This window comes from Heterodontus francisci, unplaced genomic scaffold (genome assembly GCF_036365525.1).
Source record: "Heterodontus francisci isolate sHetFra1 unplaced genomic scaffold, sHetFra1.hap1 HAP1_SCAFFOLD_368, whole genome shotgun sequence".
Classification (NCBI taxonomy): domain Eukaryota; kingdom Metazoa; phylum Chordata; class Chondrichthyes; order Heterodontiformes; family Heterodontidae; genus Heterodontus; species Heterodontus francisci.
This window is the reverse complement of record NW_027140964.1, coordinates 1,383,035-1,403,282: the sequence shown is the minus strand read 5'-3', so window position 1 is coordinate 1,403,282 and position 20,248 is coordinate 1,383,035. Positions and strand designations below refer to the sequence as shown.

The following is a 20,248-nucleotide window of genomic DNA, read 5'->3' as shown; positions in this document are numbered from 1 at the left end:
AGGGACACCAGCAGATGGAGATGGTGAGAGTCAGGACATTAACTACAGGTAGACAGGGCCACCAGCAGATGGAGATGGTGAGAGGGGGCAGTAATTGCAGAGAGACAGGGACACCAGCAGATGGAGATGGTGAGATGGGGCCAGTAGCTGCTGTGAGACAGGGACACAAGCAGATGGAGATGGTGAGAGGGGGCAGTAATTTCAGTGAGACAGGACACCAGCAGAAATGAATGGTGAGAGGAGACAGCAACTGCAGTGCGACAGGGGCACCAGCAGATGGAGATGACGAGAGGGTGCAGAAACTGCACTGAGACAGGGACACCAGCAGGTAGAGATGGTGAGAGGGGGTCAGTAACGACAGTGAGACAGGGACACCAGCAGATGGAGATGGTGAGAGTCAGGACATTAACTGCAGGGAGACAGGGCCACCAGCAGATGGAGATGGAGAGAGGGGGACAGTAACTGCAATGAGACAGGGACACCAGCAGATGGAGATGGTGAGAGGGTGCAGTAACTGCAGTGATACAGGGACACCAGCAGATGGAGATGGTGAAAGGGGGACTGTAACTGCAGTGAGACAGGGACACCAGCAGATGGAGATGGTGAGAGCTGGCAGTAATTGCAGTGAGACAGGACACCAGCAGATGTGAATGGTGAGAGGCGACAGTAACTGCAGTGAGACAGGGACACCAGCAGATGGAGATTCTGAGAGGGGCCAGGAGCTGCAGTGAGACAGGGACACCAGCAGATGGAGATGGTGAGAGGGAGCAGTAATTGCAGTGAGTCAGGGCAACAGCAGATGTGAATGGTGAGAGAGGACAGTAACTGCAGTGAGACAGGGACACCGGCAGATGGAGATGGTGAGAGGGGGCAGGAATTGCTGTGAGACAGGGACACCAGCAGATAGAGATGGTGAGAGGTGTCAGTAACTGCAGGGAGACAGGGACACCAGTAGATGGAGTAGGTGAGAGTCAGGACATTAACTGCAGGGTGACAGGGCCACCAGCAGATGGAGATGGTGAGAGGGGGACAGTAACTGCAGTAAGACAGGGACACCAGCAGCTGGAGATGGTGAGAATGGCACAGTAACTGCAGTGTGACAGGGACACCAGCAGATGGAGATGGAGAGATGGGGCAGTAATTGCAGTGAGACAGGACACCAGCCGATGTGAATGGTGAGAGGCGAGAGTAACTGCAGTGAGACAGGGACACCAGCAGATGGAGATGTTGAGAGGGGGCAGTAATTGCAGTGAGACAGGACACCAGCAGAAGTGATTGGTGAGAGGGGACAGTAACTGCAGTGAGACAGGGACACCAGCAGATGTAAATAGTGAGAGGGGGCAAGAAATGAAGTGAGACAGGGGCACCAGCAGATAGAGATGGTGAGAGTCAGGACATTAACTGCAGGTAGATAGGGCCAGCAGCGGATGGAGATGGTGAGAGGGGGACAGTAACTGCAGTCAGACAGGGACATCAGCAGCTGGAGATGGTGAGAGGGTGCAGTAACTGCAGTGAGATATGGACACCAGCAGATGGAGATGGTGAGAGTGGCAGTAACTGCAGTGAGACTGGGACACCAGCAGATAGAGATGTTGAGAGGGGGACTGTGACTGCAGTGAGACAGGGACACCAGCAGAGGGAGATGGTGAGAGGGGGCAGTAACTGCAGAGGGACAGGGACACCAGCAGATAGAGATCGTGAGAGGGTGACAGTAACTGCAGTGATACAGAGACACCACCAGATGGATGTGGTGAGAGGGGGCATGAACTGCAGTGAGACAGTGGCACCAGCAGATAGAGATGGTGAGAGGGGCGTCAGTAACTACAGTGAGGCAGGGTCACCAGCAGATGGAGATGGTGAGAGTCAGGACATTAAGTGCAGGGAGACAGGGCCACCAGTAGATGGAGATGGTGAGAGGGGGACAGTAACTTCACTGAGACAGGGACACCAGCAGCTGGAGATGGTGAGAGGGTGCAGTAACTGCAGTGATACAGGGACACCAGCAGATGGAGATGTTGATAGGGTGCAGTAACTGCAGTGAGACAGGGACACGAGCAGATGGAGATGGTTAAAGGGGGACTGTAACAGCAGTGGGACTCTAGCAGATGGAGATGGAGAGATGGGGCCAGAAACTGCAGTGAGACAGGGACACCAGAAGATGGAGATGGTGAGAGGGGGCAGTAATTGCAGTGAGACAGGACACCAGCAGATTGAATGGTGAGAGGGGGCAGGAGCTGCAGTGAGACAGGGACACCAGTAGATGGAGATTGTGGGAGGGTGCAGTAACTGCATTGAGACAGGGACACCGGCAGATGGTGATGGTGAGAGGGGGACAGTAACTTCACTGAGACAGGGACACCAGCAGCTGGAGATGGTGAGAGGGTGCAGTAACTGCAGTGAGACAGGGACACGAGCAGATGGAGATGGTTAAAGGGGGACTGTAACAGCAGTGGGACTCTAGCAGATGGAGATGGAGAGATGGGGCCAGAAACTGCAGTGAGACAGGGACACCAGAAGATGGAGATGGTGAGAGGGGGCAGTAATTGCAGTGAGACAGGACACCAGCAGATTGAATGGTGAGAGGGGGCAGGAGCTGCAGTGAGACAGGGACACCAGTAGATGGAGATTGTGGGAGGGTGCAGTAACTGCATTGAGACAGGGACACCGGCAGATGGTGATGGTGAGATGGGCAGTAACTGCAGTGAGACTGGGACTCCAGCAGATAGAGATGGTGAGAGGGGGGTCAAAAACTACAGTGAGACAGGGACACCAGCAGATGGAGATGGTGAGAGGGGGACAGTGACTGCTGTGAGACAGGGACATCAGCAGAGGTAGTTGGTTAGAGGGGGCAGTAACTGCAGTGATACAGGGACACCAGCAGCTGGAGATGGTGAGAGGGGGCAGTAACGGCAGTGAGACAGGGACACCAGCAGATGCAGATGGTGGGAGGGGGCAGTAACTGCAGCGAGACAGGGACACCAGCAGATAGAGATGGTGAGAGGGGGACAGTAACTGCAGTGATACAGAGAGAACACCAGATGGAGATGGTGAGAGGGGGCATTAACTGCAGTGAGACAGGGACACCAGCAGATGGAGATGGTGAGAGTCAGGACATTAACTGCAGGGAGACAGGACCACCAGCAGATGGAGATGGCGAGAGGGGGACAGTAACTTCAATGAGACAGGGACACCAGCAGCTGGAGATGGTGAGAGGGGGACAGTAACTGCAGTGAGACAGGGACACCAGCAGCTGGATATGGTGAGAGGGTGCAGCAACTGCAGTGACACAGGGACAGAAGATGGAGATGGTGAGAGGGGCAGTAACTGCAGAGAAACTGGGACACCAGCAGATAGAGATTTTGAGAGTGGGACAGGACCTGCTGTGACACAGGAACATCAGCAGAGGGAGTTATTTAGAGGGGGCAGTAACTGCAGTGAGATAGGGACACCAGCAGATAGAGATGGTGAGAGGGGGCAGTAGCTGCAGTGAGACAGGGACACCAGCAGAGGGAGATGGTGTGAGGGGGAAGTAACTGCAGCGATCAGGGACACCAGCAGATAGATATGGTGAGAGGGGGACTAAACTGCATTGAGACAGGGCACCAGCAGAGGGAGATGGTGAGAGGGGTCATTAACTGCAGTGAGACAGGGACACCAGCAGATAGAGATGGTGAGAGGGGGCATTAACTGCTGTGAGATAGGGACACCAGCAGATGGAGATGGTTGGAGGCTGCAGTAACCGCTGTGAATCAGGGACACCAGCAAATGGAGATGGTGAAAGAGGACATTAACTGCAGTGAGATTTGTTCATCAGCAGATGGAGATGGTGAGAGGGGACGGTAACTGCAGTGAGAAAGGGACATCAGCAGATGGAGATGGTGAGAGGGGGCAGCAACGGCAGTGAGACAGGGACACAAGCAGATGGAGATGGTGAAAGGGGTCAGTAACTGTAGTGAGACAGGGACACTAGCAGATGAAAAACGTGAGATGGGGCGGTAAGTGCAGTGAGACAGAGATACCAGCAGATGGAGATGGTGAGGGGGGGGGGGAGGTGGGTGTAACGGCAGTGACACAGTTGCACATGAAGATGGAGATGCTGAGGGTGGTCAGTAACTGCAGTGAGGCAGGGAACCAGCAGATGGCGATGGTGGTAGGGGACAATAACTGCAGTGAAGCAGGGAAATCAGCAGATGGAGGTGGTGAGAAGGGGACAGTAACTGCAGTGAGACATGGACACCAGCAGATGGAGATGTTGAGAGGATTCAGTCACTGCAGTTAGACAGGGACACCTGTAGATGTTGATGCTGAGAGGATGCAGTAACTGCTCTGAATCAGGGACACCAGCAGATGGAGATGATGAGAGGGGGACAGTAACTGCAGTCAGACAGGGACACCAGCAGATGGAGATGGTGAGAGGGGGACAGTAACCGCAGTGAGACAGACACAGCAGCAGATGGAGATGGTGAGAGGGGGCAGTAACTGCAGTTAGACAGGGACACCTGTAGATGTTGATGCTGAGAGGATGCAGTAACTGCTCTGAATCAGGGACACCAGCAGATGGAGATGATGAGAGGGGGACAGTAACTGCAGTCAGACAGGGACACCAGCAGATGGAGATGGTGAGAGGGGGACAGTAACCGCAGTGAGACAGACACACCAGAAGATAGATATGGTGAGAGGGGGACTTAACTGCATTGAGACAGGGCACCAGCAGAGGGAGATGGTGAGAGGGGTCATTACCTGCAGTGAGACAGGGACACCAGCAGATAGAGATGGTGAGAGGGGGCATTAACTGCTGTGAGATAGGGACACCAGCAGATAGAGATGGTGAGAGGGGGACTTAACTGCATTGAGACAGGGCACCAGCAGAGGGAGATGGTGAGAGGGGTCTGTAACTGCAGTGAGACAGGGACACCAGCAGATGGAGATGGTTGGAGGCTGCAGTAATCGCTGTGAATCAGGGACACCAGCAAATGGAGATGGTGAAAGAGGACAGTAACTGCAGTGAGATTTGTTCATCAGCAGATGGGGATGGTGAGAGGGGACGGTAACTGCAGTGAGAAAGGGACACCAGCAGATGGAGATGGTGAGAGGGGGCAGCAACGGCAGTGAGACAGGGACACAAGCAGATGGAGATGGTGAAAGGGGTCAGTAACTGCAGTGAGACAGGGACACTAGCAGATGAAAAACGTGAGATGGGGCGGTAAGTGCAGTGAGACAGAGATACCAGCAGATGGAGATGGTGAGGGGGGGTGGGGGTGGGTGTAACGGCAGTGACACAGTTGCACCAGAAGATGGAGATGCTGAGGGTGGTCAGTAACTGCAGTGAGGCAGGGAACCAGCAGATGGCGATGGTGGTAGGGGACAATAACTGCAGTGAAGCAGGGAAACCAGCAGATGGAGGTGGTGAGACGGGGACAGTAACTGCAGTGAGACATGGACACCAGCAGATGGAGATGTTGAGAGGATTCAGTAACTGCAGTTAGACAGGGACACCTGGAGATGTTGATGCTGAGACGATGCAGTAACTGCTCTGAATCAGAGACACCAGCAGATGGAGATGATGAGAGGGGGACAGTAACTGCAGTCAGACAGGGACACCAGCAGATGGAGATGGTGAGAGGGGGACAGTAACCGCAGTGAGACAGACACACCAGCAGATGGAGATGGTGAGAGAGGGGCAGTAACTACAGTGAGACAGGCACACCAGCAGCTGGCGATGGTGAGATGGGGACAGTAACTGCAGTGAGACAGGGACATCAGCAGATGGAGATGTTGAGATGGGGACAGTAACTGCAGTGAGACAGTGACACCAGCAGATGGAGATGGTGAAAGGGGCACCATAACTGCAGTGAGACGGGGACACCAGCAGAAGGAGGTGGAGAGATGGGGCCAGTAACTGCAGTGAGACAGGGACACCAGCAGATGGAGATGGTGAGAGGGGGCAGGAATTGCTGTGAGACAGGGACACCAGCAGATAGAGATGGTGAGAGGTGTCTGTCACTGCAGGGAGACAGGGACACCAGCAGATGGGGATGGTGAGAGTCAGGACATTAACTGCAGTGTGACAGGGCCAACAGCAGATGGAGATGGTGAGAGGGGGACAGTAACTGCAGTGAGACAGGGACACCAGCAGCTGGAGATGGTGAGAGGGGCACTGTAACTGCAGTGTGACAGGGACACCAGCAGATGGAGATGGAGAGATGGGGCAGTAATTGCAGTGAGACAGGACACCAGCCGATGTGAATGGTGAGAAGCGAGAGTAACTGCAGTGAGACAGGGACACCAGCAGATGGAGATGGTGAGAGGGGGCAGGAACTGCAGTGAGACAGGACACCAGCAGAAGTGATTGGTGAGAGGGGACAGTAACTGCAGTGAGACAGGGACACCAGCAGATGTAAATAGTGAGAGGGGGCAAGAAATGAAGTGAGACAGGGACACCAGCAGATAGAGATGGTGAGAGTCAGGACATTAACTGCAGGTAGATAGGGCCAGCAGCAGATGGAGATGGTGAGAGGGGGACAGTAACTGCAGTCAGACAGGGACATCAGCAGCTGGAGATGGTGAGAGGGTGCAGTAACTGCAGTGAGATATGGACACCAGCAGATGGAGATGGTGAGAGGGGCAGTAACTGCAGTGAGACTGGGACACCAGCAGATAGAGATGTTGAGAGGGGGACTGTGACTGCAGTGAGACAGGGACACCAGCAGAGGGAGATGGTGAGAGGGGGCAGTAACTGCAGAGAGACAGGGACACCAGCAGATAGAGATCGTGAGAGGGGGACATTAACTGCAGTGATACAGAGACACCACCAGATTGATGTGGTGAGAGGCGGCATGAACTGCAGTGAGACAGTGGCACCAGCAGATAGAGATGGTGAGAGGGGCGTCAGTAACTACAGTGAGGCAGGGACACCAGCAGAGGGAGATGGTGAGAGGGGGACAGTAACTTCACTGAGACAGGGACACTAGAAGATGGAGATGGTGAGAGGGGGCAGTAATTGCAGTGAGACAGGACACCAGCAGATTGAATGGTGAGAGGGGGCAGGAGCTGCTGTGAGACAGGGACACCAGTAGATGGAGATTGCGAGAGGGTGCAGTAACTGCATTGAGACAGGGACACCGGCAGATGGAGATGGTGAAAGGGGTCAGTAACTGTAGTGAGACAGGGACACTAGCAGATGAAAAACGTGAGATGGGGCGGTAAGTGCAGTGAGACAGAGATACCAGCAGATGGAGATGGTGAGGTGGGGGGGGTGGTGGGTGTAACGGCAGTGACACAGTTGCACCAGAAGTTGGAGATGCTGAGGGTGGTCAGTAACTGCATTGAGGCAGGGAACCAGCAGATGGCGATGGTGGTAGGGGACAAGAACTGCAGTGAAGCAGGGAAATCAGCAGATGGAGGTGGTGAGAAGGGGACAGTAACTGCAGTGAGACATGAACACCAGCAGATGGAGATGTTGAGAGGATTCAGTAACTGCAGTTAGACATGGACACCTGCAGATGTTGATGCTGAGAGGATGCAGTAACTGCTCTGAATCAGGGACACCAGCAGATGGAGATGATGAGAGGGGGACAGTAACTGCAGTCAGACAGGGACACCAGCAGATGGAGATGGTGAGAGGGGGACAGTAACCGCAGTGAGACAGACACAGCAGCAGATGGAGATGGTGAGAGGGGGCAGTAACTGCAGTGAGACAGGGACACCAGCAGAGGGAGATGGTGTGAGGGGGAAGTAACTGCAGCGATCAGGGACACCAGCAGATAGATATGGTGAGAGGGGGACTTAACTGCATTGAGACAGGGCACCAGCAGAGGGAGATGGTGAGAGGGGTCATTAACTGCAGTGAGACAGGGACACCAGCAGTTAGAGATGGTGAGAGGGGGCATTAACTGCTGTGAGATAGGGACACCAGCAGATAGAGATGGTGAGAGGGGGACTTAACTGCATTGAGACAGGGCACCAGCAGAGGGAGATGGTGAGAGGGGTCTGTAACTGCAGTGAGACAGGGACACCAGCAGATGGAGATGGTTGGAGGCTGCAGTAACCGCTGTGAATCAGGGACACCAGCAAATGGAGATGGTGAAAGAGGACAGTAACTGCAGTGAGATTTGTTCATCAGCAGATGGAGATGGTGAGAGGGGACGGTAACTGCAGTGAGAAAGGGACACCAGCAGATGGAGATGGTGAGAGGGGGCAGCAACGGCAGTGAGACAGGGACACAAGCAGATGGAGATGGTGAAATGGGTCAGTAACTGCAGTGAGACAGGGACACGAGCAGATGAAAAACGTGAGATGGGGCGGTAAGTGCAGTGAGACAGAGATACCAGCAGATGGAGATGGTGAGGGGGGGGTGTGTAACGGCAGTGACACAGTTGCACCAGAAGATGGAGATGCTGAAGGTGGTCAGTAACTGCAGTGAGGCAGGGAACCAGCAGATGGCGATGGTGGTAGGGGACAATAACTGCAGTGAAGCAGGGAAACCAGCAGATGGAGGTGGTGAGAAGGGGACAGTAACTGCAGTGAGACATGGACACCAGCAGATGGAGATGTTGAGAGGATTCAGTAACTGCAGTTAGACAGGGACACCTGTAGATGTTGATGCTGAGAGGATGCAGTAACTGCTCTGAATCAGGGACACCAGCAGATGGAGATGATGAGAGGGGGACAGTAACTGCAGTCAGACAGGGACACCAGCAGATGGAGATGGTGAGAGGGGGACAGTAACCGCAGTGAGACAGGCACACCAGCAGATGGAGATGGTGAGAGAGGGGCAGTAACTACAGTGAGACAGGCACACCAGCAGCTGGCGATGGTGAGATGGGGAGAGTAACTGCAGTGAGACAGGGTCACCAGCAGATGGAGATGTTGAGATGGGGACAGTAACTGCAGTGAGACTGTGACACCAGCAGATGGAGATGGTGAAAGGGGCACCATAACTGCAGTGAGACGGGGACACCAGCAGAAGGAGGTGGAGAGATGGGGCGAGTAACTGCAGTGAGACAGGGACACCAGCAGATGGAGATGGTGAGAGGGGGCAGGAATTGCTGTGAGACAGGGACACCAGCAGATAGAGATGGTGAGAGGTGTCAGTCACTGCAGGGAGACAGGGACACCAGCAGATGGGGATGGTGAGAGTCAGGACATTAACTGCAGTGTGACAGGGCCACCAGCAGATGGAGATGGTGAGAGGGGGACAGTAACTGCAGTGAGACAGGGACACCAGCAGCTGGAGATGGTGAGAGGGGCACTGTAACTGCAGTGTGACAGGGACACCAGCAGATGGAGATGGAGAGATGGGGCAGTAATTGCAGTGAGACAGAACACCAGCCGATGTGAATGGTGAGAGGCGAGAGTAACTGCAGTGAGACAGGGACACCAGCAGATGGAGATGGTGAGAGGGGGCAGGAACTGCAGTGAGACAGGGACACCAGCAGATGGAGATGTTGAGAGGGGGCAGTAATTGCAGTGAGACAGGACACCAGCAGAAGTGATTGGTGAGAGGGGACAGTAACTGCAGTGAGACAGGGACACCAGCAGATGTAAATAGTGAGAGGGGGCAAGAAATGAAGTGAGACAGGGACACCAGCAGATAGAGATGGTGAGAGTCAGGACATTAACTGCAGGTAGATAGGGCCATCAGCAGATGGAGATGGTGAGAGGGGGACAGTAACTGCAGTCAGACAGGGACATCAGCAGCTGGAGATGGTGAGAGGGTGCAGTAACTGCAGTGAGATATGGACACCAGCAGATGGAGATGGTGAGAGGGGCAGTAACTGCAGTGAGACTGGGACACCAGCAGATAGAGATGTTGAGAGGGGGACTGTGACTGCAGTGAGACAGGGACACCAGCAGAGGGAGATGGTGAGAGGGGGCAGTAACTGCAGAGAGACAGGGACACCAGCAGATAGAGATCGTGAGAGGTGGACAGTAACTGCAGTGATACAGAGACACCACCAGATTGATGTGGTGAGAGGGGACATGAACTGCAGTGAGACAGTGGCACCAGCAGATAGAGATGGTGAGATGGGCGTCAGTAACTACAGTGAGGCAGGGACACCAGCAGATGGAGATGGTGAGAGTCAGGACATTAAGTGCAGGGACACAGGGCCACCAGCAGATGGAGATGGTGAGAGGGGGACAGTAACTTCACTGAGACAGGGACACCAGCAGATTGAATGGTGAGAGGGGGCAGGAGCTGCTGTGAGACAGGGACACCAGTAGATGGAGATTGCGAGAGGGTGCAGTAACTGCATTGAGACAGGGACACCGGCAGATGGTGATGGTGAGATGGGCAGTAACTGCAGTGAGACTGGGACTCCAGCAGATAGAGATGGTGAGAGGGGGGGGGTCAAAAACTACAGTGAGACAGGGACACCAGCAGATGGAGATGGTGAGAGGGGCAGTAACTGCTGTGAGACTGGGACACCAGCAGATAGAGATGTTGAGAGGGGGACAGTGACTGCAGTGAGACAGGGACATCAGCAGAGGGAGTTGGTTAGAGGGGGCAGTAACTGCAGTGAGACAGGGACACCAGCAGATAGAGATGGTGAGAGGGGCACTGTAACTGCAGTGTGACAGGGACACCAGCAGATGGAGATGGAGAGATGGGGCAGTAATTGCAGTGAGACAGGACACCAGCCGATGTGAATGGTGAGAGGCGAGAGTAACTGCAGTGAGACAGGGACACCAGCAGATGGAGATGGTGAGAGGGGGCAGGAACTGCAGTGAGACAGGGACACCAGCAGATGGAGATGTTGAGAGGGGGCAGTAATTGCAGTGAGACAGGACACCAGCAGAAGTGATTGGTGAGAGGGGACAGTAACTGCAGTGAGACAGGGACACCAGCAGATGTAAATAGTGAGAGGGGGCAAGAAATGAAGTGAGACAGGGACACCAGCAGATAGAGATGGTGAGAGTCAGGACATTAACTGCAGGTAGATAGGGCCATCAGCAGATGGAGATGGTGAGAGGGGGACAGTAACTGCAGTCAGACAGGGACATCAGCAGCTGGAGATGGTGAGAGGGTGCAGTAACTGCAGTGAGATATGGACACCAGCAGATGGAGATGGTGAGAGGGGCGGACACCAGCAGATAGAGATGTTGAGAGGGGGACTGTGACTGCAGTGAGACAGGGACACCAGCAGAGGGAGATGGTGAGAGGGGGCAGTAACTGCAGAGAGACAGGGACACCAGCAGATAGAGATCGTGAGAGGTGGACAGTAACTGCAGTGATACAGAGACACCACCAGATTGATGTGGTGAGAGGGGACATGAACTGCAGTGAGACAGTGGCACCAGCAGATAGAGATGGTGAGATGGGCGTCAGTAACTACAGTGAGGCAGGGACACCAGCAGATGGAGATGGTGAGAGTCAGGACATTAAGTGCAGGGACACAGGGCCACCAGCAGATGGAGATGGTGAGAGGGGGACAGTAACTTCACTGAGACAGGGACACCAGCAGATTGAATGGTGAGAGGGGGCAGGAGCTGCTGTGAGACAGGGACACCAGTAGATGGAGATTGCGAGAGGGTGCAGTAACTGCATTGAGACAGGGACACCGGCAGATGGTGATGGTGAGATGGGCAGTAACTGCAGTGAGACTGGGACTCCAGCAGATAGAGATGGTGAGAGGGGGGGTCAAAAACTACAGTGAGACAGGGACACCAGCAGATGGAGATGGTGAGAGGGGCAGTAACTGCTGTGAGACTGGGACACCAGCAGATAGAGATGTTGAGAGGGGGACAGTGACTGCAGTGAGACAGGGACATCAGCAGAGGGAGTTGGTTAGAGGGGGCAGTAACTGCAGTGAGACAGGGACACCAGCAGATAGAGATGGTGAGAAGGGGCAGTAACGGCAGTGAGACAGGGACACCAGCAGATGCAGATGGTGGGAGGGGGCAGTAACTGCAGCGAGACAGGGACACCAGCAGATAGAGATGGTGAGAGGGGGACAGTAACTGCAGTGATACAGAGAGACCACCAGATGGAGATGGTGAGAGTGGGCATTAACTGCAGTAAGACAGGGACACCAGCAGATGGATATGGTGAGAGTCAGGACATTAACTGCAGGGAGACAGGACCACCAGCAAATGGAGATGGTGAGAGGGGGACGGTAACTTCAATGAGACAGGGTCACCAGCAGCTGGAGATGGTGAGAGGGGGACAGTAACTGCAGTGAGACAGGGACACCAGCAGCTGGATATGGTGAGAGGGTGCAGCAACTGCAGTGACACAGGGACAGAAGATGGAAATGGTGAGAGGGGCAGTAACTGCAGAGAAACTGGGACACCAGCAGATAGAGATTTTGAGAGTGGGACAGGACCTGCTCTGACACAGGAACATCAGCAGAGGGAGTTGTTTAGAGGGGGCAGTAACTGCAGTGAGATAGGGACACCAGTAGATAGAGATGGTGAGAGGGGGCAGTAACTGCAGTGAGACAGGGACACCAGCAGAGGGAGATGGTGTGAGGGGGAAGTAACTGCAGCGATCAGGGACACCAGCAGATAGAGATGGTGAGAGGGGGACTTAACTGCATTGAGACAGGGCACCAGCAGAGGGAGATGGTGAGAGGGGTCATTAACTGCAGTGAGACAGGGACACCAGCAGATAGAGATGGTGAGAGGGGGCATTAACTGCTGTGAGATAGGGACACCAGCAGATAGAGATGGTGAGAGGGGGCAGTAACTGAACTGAGACTGGGCACCAGCAGAGGGAGATGATGGGAGGGGTCATTAACTGCAGTGAGACAGGGAAACCAGCAGATAGAGATGGTGAGAGGGGGACATAACTGCATTGAGTCAGGGCAACAGCAGATGCGAATGGTGAGAGGGGACAGTAACTGCAGTGAGACAGGGACAGCGGCAGATGGAGATGGTGAGACGGGGGCAGGAACTGCTGTGAGACAGGGACACCGGCAGATAGAGATGGTGAGAGGTGTCAGTAACTGCAGGGAGACAGGGACACCAGCAGATGGAGATGGTGAGAGTCAGGACATTAACTGCAGGGTGACAGGGGCACCAGCAGATGGAGATGGTGAGAGGGGGACAGTAACTGCAGTGAGACAGGGACACCAGCAGCTGGAGATGGTGAGAGGGGCACTGTAACTGCAGTGTGACAGGGACACCAGCAGATGGAGATGGAGAGATGGGGCAGTAATTGAAGTGAGACTGGACACCAGCCGATGTGAATGGTGAGAGGCGAGAGTAACTGCAGTGAGACAGGGACACCAGCAGATGGAGATGGTGAGAGGGGGCAGGAACTGCAGCGAGACAGGGACACCAGCAGATGGAGATGGTGAGAGGGGGCAGTAATTGCAGTGAGACAGGACACCAGCAGAAGTGATTGTTGAGAGGGGACAGTAACTGCAGTGAGACAGGGACACCAGCAGATGTAAATAGTGAGAGGGGGCAAGAAATGAAGTGAGAGAGGGACACAAGCAGATAGAGATGGTGAGAGTCAGGACATTAACTGCAGGTAGACAGGGCTACCAGCAGATGGAGATGGTGAGAGGGGGACAGTAACTGCAGTCAGAAAGGGACATCAGCAGCTGGAGATGGTGAGAGGGGCAGTAACTGCAGTGAGACAGGGAAACCAGCAGAAAGAGATGGTGAGAGGGGGACTTAACTGCATTGAGTCAGGGCAACAGCAGATGTGAATGGTGAGAGGGGACAGTAACTGCAGTGAGACAGGGACACCGGCAGATGGAGATGGTGAGAGGGGGCAGGAACTGCTGTGAGACAGGGACACCAGCAGATCGAGATGGTGAGAGGTGTCAGTAACTGCAGGGAGACAGGGACACCAGCAGATGGAGATGGTGAGAGTCAGGACATTAACTGCAGGGTGACAGGGCCACCAGCAGATGGAGATGGTGAGAGGGGGCAGTAACTGCAGTGAGATATGTACACCAGCAGATGGAGATGGTGAGAGGGGCAGTAACTGCAGTGAGACAGGGAAACCAGCAGATAGAGATGTTGAGAGGGGGACTGTGACTGCAGTGAGACAGGGACATCAGCAGAGGGAGTTGGTTAGAGGGGGCAGTAACTGCAGTGAGACTGGGACACCAGTAGAGGGAGATGGTGAGAGGGGGCAGCAACTGCAGAGAGACAGGGACACCAGCAGATAGAGATCGTGAGAGGGGGACAGTAACTGCAGTGATACAGATACACCACCAGATGGATGTGGTGAGAGGGGGCATGAACTGCAGTGAGACAGTGACACCAGCAGATAGAGATGGTGAGAGGGGCGTCAGTAACTACAGTGAGGCAGGGACACCAGCAGATGGAGATGGTGAGAGTCAGGACATTCAGAGCAGGGAGACAGGGCCACCAGCAGATGGAGATAGACAGAGGGGGACAGTAACTTCCCTGAGACAGGGACACCAGCAGCTGGAGATGGTGAGAGGGTGCAGTAACTGCAGTGAGACAGGGACACTAGCAGATGGAGATGGTTAAAGGGGGACTGTAACAGCAGTGGGACAGGGACACTAGCAGATGGAGATGGAGTGATGGGGCCAGAATCGGCAGTGAGACAGGGACACCAGAAGATGGAGATGGTGAGAGGGGGCAGCAATTGCAGTGAGACAGGACACCAGCAGATTGAATGGTGAGAGGGGGCAGGAGCTGCAGTGAGACAGGGACACCAGTAGATGGAGATTGTGAGAGGGTGCAGTAACTGCATTGAGACAGGGACACCGGCAGATGGTGATGGTGAGATGAGCAGTAACTGCAGTGAGACTGGGACTCCAGCAGATAGAGATGGTGAGAGGGGGAAGGAACTGCAGTCAGACAGAGACAGCAGCAGATAGAGATGGTGAGAGGGGGGTCAAAAACTACAGTGAGACAGGAACACCAGCAGATGGAGATGGTGAGAGGGGCAGTAACTGCTGTGAGACTGGGGCATCAGCAAATAGAGATGTTGAGAGGGGGACAGGGACTGCAGAGAGACAGGGGCATCAGCAGAGGGAGTTTGTTAGAGGGGGCAGTAACTGCAGTGAGACAGGGACACCAGCAGATAGAGATGGTGAGAGGGGGCAGTAACGGCAGTGAGACAGGGACACCAGCAGATGCAGATGGTGGGAGGGGGCAGTAACTGCAGCGAGACAGGGACACCAGCAGATAGAGATGGTGAGAGGGGGACAGTAACTGCAGTGATACAGAGAGACCACCAGATGGAGATGGTGAGAGGGGGCAATAACTGCAGTGAGACAGGGACACCAGCAGATGGAGATGGTGAGAGTCAGGACATTAACTGCAGTGAGACAGGGACACCAGCAGCTGGATATGGTGAGAGGGTGCAGCAACTGCAGTGACACAGGGACCGAAGATGGAGATGGTGAGAGGGGCAGTAACTGCAGAGAAACTGGGACACCAGCAGATAGAGATTTTGAGAGTGGGACAGGACCTGCTGTGACACAGGATCATCAGCACAGGGATTTGTTTAGAGGGGGCAGTAACTGCAGTGAGATAGGGACACCAGCAGATAGAGATGGTGAGAGGGGGCAGTAACTGCAGTGAGACAGGGACACCAGCAGAGGGAGATGGTGAGAGGGGTCATTAACTGCAGTGAGACAGGGACACCAGCAGATAGAGATGGTGAGAGGGGGCATTAACTGCTGTGAGATAGGGACACCAGCAGATAGAGATGGTGAGAGGGGGCAGTAACTGAACTGAGACTGGGCACCAGCAGAGGGAGATGGTGAGAGGGGTCATTAACTGCAGTGAGACAGGGAAACCAGCAGATAGAGATGGTGAGAGGGGGCATTAACTGCACTGAGACAGGGCACCAGCAGAGGGAGATGGTGAGAGGGGTCATTAACTGCAGTGAGACAGGGACACCAGCAGATAGAGATGGTGAGAGTCAGGACAGTAACTGCACTGAGACAGGGCTCCAGCAGAGGGAGATGGTGAGTGGGGTCATTAACTGCAGTGAGACAGGGACACCAGCAGATGGATCTGGTGAGCGGATGCAGTAACTGCAGTGAGACAGGGACACCAGCAGATGGTGATGTTGAGAGCGGGCAGTAACTGCAGCGAGACAGGGACACCAGCAGATGGAGATGGTGAGAGTGGGCCAGTAACTGCAGTGAGACAGGGACACCAGCAGAAGGAGATGGTGAGAGGGGGCATTAACTGCTGTGAGATAGGGACACCAGCAGATAGAGATGGTGAGAGGGGGCATAAACTGCTGTGAGATAGGGACACCAGCAGATAGAGATGGTGAGAGGGGGCAGCAACTGCACTGAGACTGGGCACCAGCAGAGGGAGATGGTGAGAGGGGTCATTAACTGCAGTGAGACAGGGACACCAGCAGATAGAGAAGGTGAGAGGGGGCATTAACTGCACTGAGACAGGGCACCAGCAGAGGGAGATGGTGAAAGGGGTCATTAACTGCAGTGAGACAGGGACACCAGCAGATAGAGATGCTGAGAGGGGTCAGTAACTGCACTGAAACAGGGCACCAGCAGAGGGAGATGGTGAGAGGGGCAGTAACTGCAGTGAGACAGGGACATCAGCAGATGGAGATGGTGAGAGTGGGCCAGTAACTGCAGTGAGACAGGGACAGCAGCAGATGGAGATGGTGAGACTGGGACAGAGCAACTCCCAACTCAATCGGTCAGATTCTCAGCAAAATATAATCTCTAATCAGGTTTAATATAATTTCTGTGCTCAGAGCTGTGAATATAATATGGTATTTCTGTCCTGTGGGGAGTGTAGTGAATGGAATATGAAATGGGATTTAGTTCCAGTATTTATCTCTTTCTATGATTTCACTAATTTAACAATGATATTGAAAGGGTATTTCACCCCCTTCGTCAGCTCCTGTCTGAATTTAGTCTGGGTCACAGTGTAAATACACGTGTTGGTGCAGGAACTGAGAAGCTGCAGCATCTTTGATGTTTCTTGTGTAATAAAGACAGGGTCAGTGTAGGAAGAATAATACTGTATATCTGCAAATCGCTTATAAATGACGAACACCACCCGGGTCACCCATAACAATATAAAACTGCCGGATATACTGAAGAGTAAAATAATTGATTTTCTCCGATTCTCCATCTCTGGGTCCTTGTGACTTTCTCCATTGCTGTGGCTCCGGAATCCCCTGCGGACTTTACTGGAGAATAAAATACGTCTGACCGTCAGAATATTGAGCAGCAAAATCAGAAATACCGGGACACAAGGGGTTAAAATGTAATTAAACAATTCAAATGCCCCCCATGTGGGGGAAGTAAAATAACTCAGTTTGTAAAGACAACCCATGGGAACATTATCAATCATGTAATCTTGTTCCTGTGTAAAGTACCAGGGGAGAGACTCTAAACAGCCCAGCGCACTCACTGTTCCTACAACCACAGCCGCTGTTTTCTCGGTGCAATATTTTGTTTTCAGCTTCTCACAACAAATGGCTACAAATCGATCAAAGGTGAAAATGACTGTGAGCCAAACAGAAATATCTGTGGCTGCAGAAAACAGAAAGAAAGTAAGAGAACACACAGGAGTAATTCTCAGGAATGAATATGGGAAGTACATTATAACAATTATGTACAATATGGGCTCAGTGATAACGAGCAGGAGATCAGACACTGCCATTCCCACCAGGTAGACAGTGATACATCTGGAGAGACCGCACCTTCCTCGGGACAGGATCACAATCGCTACCAAGTTGACTGGAAGACAGGGAAAAGGAAGCAGAGAAATTACTGATCAGACCTGGAGACAAAGCAGCAGTTTGACAGGATCTGGGCTGAAATTTCCAGCTTTGTTACTGCATCTAACAGTGAAAACTGATTCATTGACCTGGGCAGTGCTTTGTCACAGTGAAATGTTTGAAACACAATTATTAATAATGAATTGGGAAATTGATACAAAAAGTGAATAAAGCCAGCACCGGATCTACTGGAAATACTGAGTGAGGATGCAGTACCGGTGTGGAAATGAGGAGGAGTTCTACAGAGATGGAATCCAATGTGTTAAATGGGAGTTTAGCTCCAGACTGCTGGTCGGGAAGGATTGAGGACAGCAGCATGTGCAGATAGTTTATTGCTGTGGGTTCAGAGAGCCGACAGGGAATGGTACAAAATGGGAAAACACTGAAAACTGTTGCGGTGAGTTTGAGGTTGTGATTTATTTGGAGGTGGAGCCAGTGAGTGTGATTGGGAGGGAGAGAAGGAAAGGAACATGTTGGAGCTGGAGGAGAGACAGGAGCAGACGGTTTGGGAAAATGGATAAACTGAAGCAATGGATGAGGAGACAGAAAATTCAAAACAGTGAGAGGAGAGGGTGAGATTCACAGGGAGAGACTGCAGCAGAATGTTAGAGGAAATCTAATCTTTAGATCCAAGTAACACAACGCAATTAATACATTCAAACAATAATACATGTGGTTATTGGTGTTGGAGAACCTTTCATTGTTTATACAATATAGTCAATATATTTAGTTTGTACAGGCAATTAAATATCAATTTAAATATATTACTGATATCAACCTCATTCTTTATTGAATTCAGCAGTCACAGAGATTTTGAACTGCAGTATTTAAAAATGAATTACCATCAGTGAGGAACTGAATCTGTTATGTGTATTCAGTCAGTAAGTGAGGAATAGGAACTTTCCACAGAACAAAAAGGGAACCTGACAGAAAGAAACGTAGAGGATCAAGTCCAGCAGTAAAATGAACACAATCTGACAACAGACACCTTCAACTCACAGTTTCTCTCACTAATTGTTCTGGATATTCCAGCTCTTAATGATAGTGTATTATTCACACCACTGGTTTTTTTTCATTTTCTTTCCTTCTGGTTAACATTTTCCCTGCTCCTTTTTCATTCCTTCTCTCAGTCGCCCTCCCTATCTCTCTGGAGCACTCATACCCTGCAAACTGTTACATAATGCTGCGTTTCACATACGATTTATTCCTAACATTCTGCACCTGTGTTCTGTTCACCAGCCCCATGTTCAATGATTCTATTCTCAGAGTCAGTTTGTTCAATGGTGCAACTTCTGTGAATAATTTAATGTGTCTACAGAACACCAAAGTCTCCACCTGTTCACCCACACTCATCACTTCATGCACAATACATGGAGTAAACAGAATCGACAGCTTCTTCTAGACAAACCTCTCAATCATTGAAATTCCTTCGCCTGGAATTATAAAGTACACCGTTAGAATGTGGGATTGTTAAATTAATAAAACACCAACATCAGCACTGTAGATGATAATCTACAGATAAATGGAAAGACTCTTGATTCCAACTGATAAGAGTGTAAACCAATAAAACATCACATCAATACTTTCCATTTTACAATGTGTTCCAGTGACAGTGAAGACTCCACAGTGAAGCAGAGAAGGAGATGTGAAAGAGGCAGCAGCAAACTCAGTTCAGTACCCAGACCTCTGAAGCAGCATCAGACAAACACAGAATGAAATAATGCTTTTTCAGAGTGATAACCAATAAATACATTGAAATCCCAGTTAAAATAAAACATGTTATTGGGGAGGGAAGACATTTTTCTGTCCCCTTGCAATACTGAGACTGTGAGAAGTCTCATTATCAATCACTGAAAATAAATAATGCATAGAAATATTCCAGGACCAGTTAGATCCACATAATGAATCTATTAATAGTCCTCATGGTTTGGTTCTTGATCCTAAATGAGCTACCTCATTCAAATACATACAAAATGCAGAATAATCCGGTAAGAATTCCAGGGTTACTTAAACCAATGCCATTCAAGATATAATGGGACTCCTGCAAAACGGAAAGAGTAGACAATGAGCAGATTCCATCAGTAAATTTCTGGAAAAGAACAGGCGGCTGTGTAACACACACAGTGAGAAATAATACTGAGTACAGCAGCACAGTTAACATCGAGTTACACCATTATCAACTGATATACTGGCTTACCAGGAACTCCAATTGCTGCAAGTACAGGATAATAAATGCTTTCTATCTGATAGATTAATGAATGTCCCATTTCTGTGAGAAGCAGAGACTTCTGTTAGCCTGAAACCATGAGCACAGCAGGCACTGTGAGCTGATCCATTCCAGTGGGTCCTGATTTATACAGGGGATACGTCTCCACTGACATGGTTGAACCCATGATCATTGTTATTAGTTACACTCACCTGAACAAACACATTACATCTGTAGCTTTGACTCTGATCTATATAATGTGGTGGATAAAACACAACCATTTCAATCTCAATGACATTTTCTTAGGAAGACCTCTCTCGGGAATAAATATGAAA

At 51.8% G+C, this 20,248-nt stretch overlaps 1 protein-coding gene across 1 annotated transcript in view; it reads right to left on the bottom strand.

Moving 5' to 3' along the window:
- LOC137361531 (probable G-protein coupled receptor 139) overlaps nt 1-19,974 on the bottom strand; it is an 83,455-nt gene extending 63,481 nt beyond the window's left edge. The window contains exons 1-2 of the mRNA XM_068026357.1: nt 19,905-19,974; nt 16,786-17,666 (exon numbers count right to left, since the gene is read on the bottom strand). Coding sequence (XP_067882458.1) covers nt 16,786-17,666; nt 19,905-19,974 — 951 coding nt within the window. The remainder of the gene's footprint in view (nt 1-16,785; nt 17,667-19,904) is intronic.
- Nucleotides 19,975-20,248: the final 274 nt, after the last annotated feature.